The sequence below is a fragment of the Mus caroli genome, chromosome 6 (genome assembly GCF_900094665.2).
Source record: "Mus caroli chromosome 6, CAROLI_EIJ_v1.1, whole genome shotgun sequence".
Classification (NCBI taxonomy): domain Eukaryota; kingdom Metazoa; phylum Chordata; class Mammalia; order Rodentia; family Muridae; genus Mus; species Mus caroli.
Genome location: NC_034575.1, coordinates 45,961,852 through 45,965,190, shown reverse-complemented (window position 1 = coordinate 45,965,190; position 3,339 = coordinate 45,961,852). Strand labels below are relative to the sequence as shown.

The following is a 3,339-nucleotide window of genomic DNA, read 5'->3' as shown; positions in this document are numbered from 1 at the left end:
GCGGTCTCGGCTCCAGCGGCAGTAGCAGCGGCGCCGGTCCCGTGTGCAGGAGCTCCTTTGCGGCCCAGTTTCTTGGCCATCGCCTGCTCTCTCCACAGCGTCAGGACGAGTCCCGTGCGCGTCCGTCCGCGGAGGTCTTTCTCATCTCGCTCGGCTGCGGGAAATCGGGCTGAAGCGACTGAGTCCGCGATGGAGGTAACGGGTTTGAAATCAATGAGTTATTAGAAAGGGCATGGCGAGGCCGTATGCGCCGCAATGGAAACCGGCCACCCGCCTCCGTGGTCCGGCGGAGGGGATGCGGCCACTCGAGTGGCGGTTGGCCTTGACGAGTTTCTGAGCGGTCGTTGTAGGAGGCCTGATTGTCCGACCGCCTTCCCCGCCCTCAGCCGCCCGGCGCCATTTCCCTCAGCTGGGGTGGGGGATGGGAAGTGCCCGCCGCGACCGGCCTGGACCACTAAAGGAGCGCGGGAGCGCGCCATCGCTGGCCTTTCTCGATGTGCGCGGGCCTAGGGGCTCGGTTGTGTTCGCGGCGGAACGTTTCTGGGGCCCCCGGCTCCCCGGAGCGAGTCTGCGAAGCTTCCCCTCCCCCCTCTCCCGGGAACCGGATTTGGCGGCCGCCATTTTCCCGTCTCCTTCCTCGCCATGATTTTGCTTTCAACACTTTAGGTTTACTAGTTTGGTTTTCTTTTTTCACCACTGCGTAGACGTGTTTAGCGATTTTCCTTTCTTTTGGGATGTCTTCATACCGTTTCGAGGTGGATTTAGTGTTTTGAGCTTGGGTCTTCAGCGTCCTGCGCACCTCGCTAAAGGCTCTGCCTTCCCCTCGACGAAATGGCGCCATTGCGTTCTGAAGCCACCGAGGCGCGGGGTGGGGGCGGGGTGGCGGCGCTCCACGAGCTTTACTGGAACAGGCAGAGAGAACGTAGTACAACCCAGGCCTGGGCGGGTGCCTGAAGGCAGCTTCGCTGCAGAGAGACCGATTTAATTTTCATAATACTTAGGATTTACGGGTGCTGTGGTAAAGCACTTGAGCAGTAGTAGGAAGTCAAAGTGGAAAAATGGGAGCGCTCATCTGGAAGCTAGGGAGGCTATATTGAGAGGAGGGTTATACTTTTATACTTTTTATTCCAGAACTTTTATCTGCTTAAAGGATCCTCTGATCGAAATAATTCAAATTATAAGCATTTTTAAGGGAATCTTCGAATTTGTTGGTAAAATCAACGGATCCTTAGCACGTGGTGGTCACATTAAGGAAGTGAAAAAGCTGACTTTTCATAGTTAGCCTTCGTTTAAAGCATGGCTCAGTGAACAAAAATCCACCTCCTGGCTATATAAAAACTTAGCTCGGGGTCACAGTGTTTGAGCTTGGTCATTCGGTTTTTTGATTTTTTTGTTTGTTTGAAATTATGCATCATTACACTGATAAGCATTAGCTTTTGAATTGAAAGGGGTCTCCTTGGTTATTTTCTTTGACTGTAAGCACACTTATAAATAACCTTGTTTATAATCGATAGTGGACGTCTGGTAAGTTTGGAAAAAACCCGAGGTAAGTAAAGAGCTTTTGCTTTCCTTAGTGATATGAAAAAACAAGGTGTATTTAATACTTGCAACTTAGATTAAGGAAATCCAATTTACTGACATTTTAGTAGAGCTACCAGAAACACTATTTGGAGTCCTCCTGATTAAGGCTTTTGTAACTATGACTATTTAAAACAATTTTGGTCGTTTTTATAAAACATTCAAAACCTAAAAAGTGTAATGGCTTTTTGAGCACATTTTGGAGGAACATATAAATTTAGGCTATACAGTAAAATAACAGAATTGTTTTTTAATTTTGCTTTTTCATTTCGTTGCGCAATCAGGTCCTGAATAGTATGGCCTAATTTATGAACATCTTGATAAGTTTTTGTACTTAGCTATTGGTAAGCCAGTAATAAGTGCCTGAAAAAACCAGATTTAAGGTGATCTATCTGGAGTTTCAGCATTCTTCAAGGAGCTTGTTTCAGAGTTGCAGGATTTTTTTTTTTCATCTTGAGATACTTACAATTAACACCAGAGGGGGCAGTTCAAGGAAAAGCAAATATGCCACTTTTCAGAAACTGAATCTTGGAAGTGGTGAATTTGGAAACATTAGAGGTAGAGGGGCTTAAAAAATTTTTTTTTAATCTAAAAAGTAACACAATTTATTTTTGACTTGGGTTGTAGAATTGAATTTCAAAAGAATTCTTTAATACCCTTTAAAAGACCTAAGAGTTGGGTATGGTTTTTCTGAAATTTTTTGAAGAAAATCTAAGAAAATTTACGTGAATTAGAAGTTAGATCAAGTATTAGTGACTTTGAAACTTGTGTAGCTCAGCTCAGGCAATTTTTGGTGTAACACAACTAATATGCAGTTTAACATATGGTTTAAATTTGATGTAAGTTTTTTTTCTCCCCCCCAGAAAACTTTAGAAACTGTTCCTTTGGAGAGGAAAAAGGTACTCTACCAGCAGGTCACCTCATATTTAAGAATTTAATTTCCTGCATACAAAGAAAGTGTAAATAAAAATTGAAATGGTATTTCCCTTTGCAGAGAGAAAAGGAACAGTTCCGTAAGCTCTTTATTGGTGGCTTAAGCTTTGAAACCACAGAAGAAAGTTTGAGAAACTACTATGAGCAATGGGGAAAGCTCACAGACTGTGTGGTACGTACGGGCTGTATGTTTGGGTGTGAATACTAGGGAATAATACCAGTATCAATACATTCTAATTTATATTGCTACCTAATGCCGTGAATTAAATGCTTATCTTTTGGAATTAAAGGTTATGCGGGATCCTGCAAGCAAAAGATCAAGAGGATTTGGCTTTGTAACTTTCTCATCCATGGCCGAGGTTGACGCTGCCATGGCTGCAAGGCCTCATTCCATTGATGGCAGGGTAGTTGAGCCAAAACGCGCTGTAGCGAGAGAGGTAAGGAAAACCCAAAAGCATTGATCTCCTTTCTTTTTGTACTGGCTTTTTTTGTACATGTTATTCCAAGACAACCTCTTAAAACCTATTATCTGGAGGAATTCATCCTCAGATATACAAATACAAGTTAGATGTAATCAAGGTTTTTTTTCTGTCAGGATAACTTTGTAATTATTGCAGGAGTCTGGAAAACCAGGAGCCCATGTGACTGTGAAGAAGCTGTTTGTCGGTGGAATTAAGGAAGATACTGAGGAGCACCACCTTAGAGATTACTTTGAAGAGTATGGAAAAATTGATACTATTGAAATAATTACCGATAGGCAGTCTGGAAAGAAAAGAGGCTTTGGCTTTGTTACTTTTGATGACCATGATCCTGTGGATAAAATTGTCT

At 43.4% G+C, this 3,339-nt stretch overlaps 1 protein-coding gene across 6 annotated transcripts in view; it reads left to right on the top strand.

The window, feature by feature from the left end:
- The window catches only part of Hnrnpa2b1 (heterogeneous nuclear ribonucleoprotein A2/B1), a 9,481-nt gene continuing 6,142 nt past the window's right edge, over positions 1-3,339 (top strand). For 4 of the 6 annotated variants that reach the window (XR_002378147.1, XM_021164576.1, XM_021164575.1 and 1 more), the window contains exons 1-2: positions 7-195; positions 2,442-2,477. Coding sequence is in view for 5 of the 6 variants with exons in the window: in XM_021164576.1 (XP_021020235.1) it covers positions 190-195; positions 2,442-2,477 (42 nt within the window). In the remaining variant the exon portion in view is untranslated. Of the gene's footprint in view, positions 196-2,441; positions 2,478-3,339 lie in introns of all 6 variants that reach the window. The other 2 variants (XM_029478476.1, XM_021164577.1) reach the window with 2 other exon arrangements.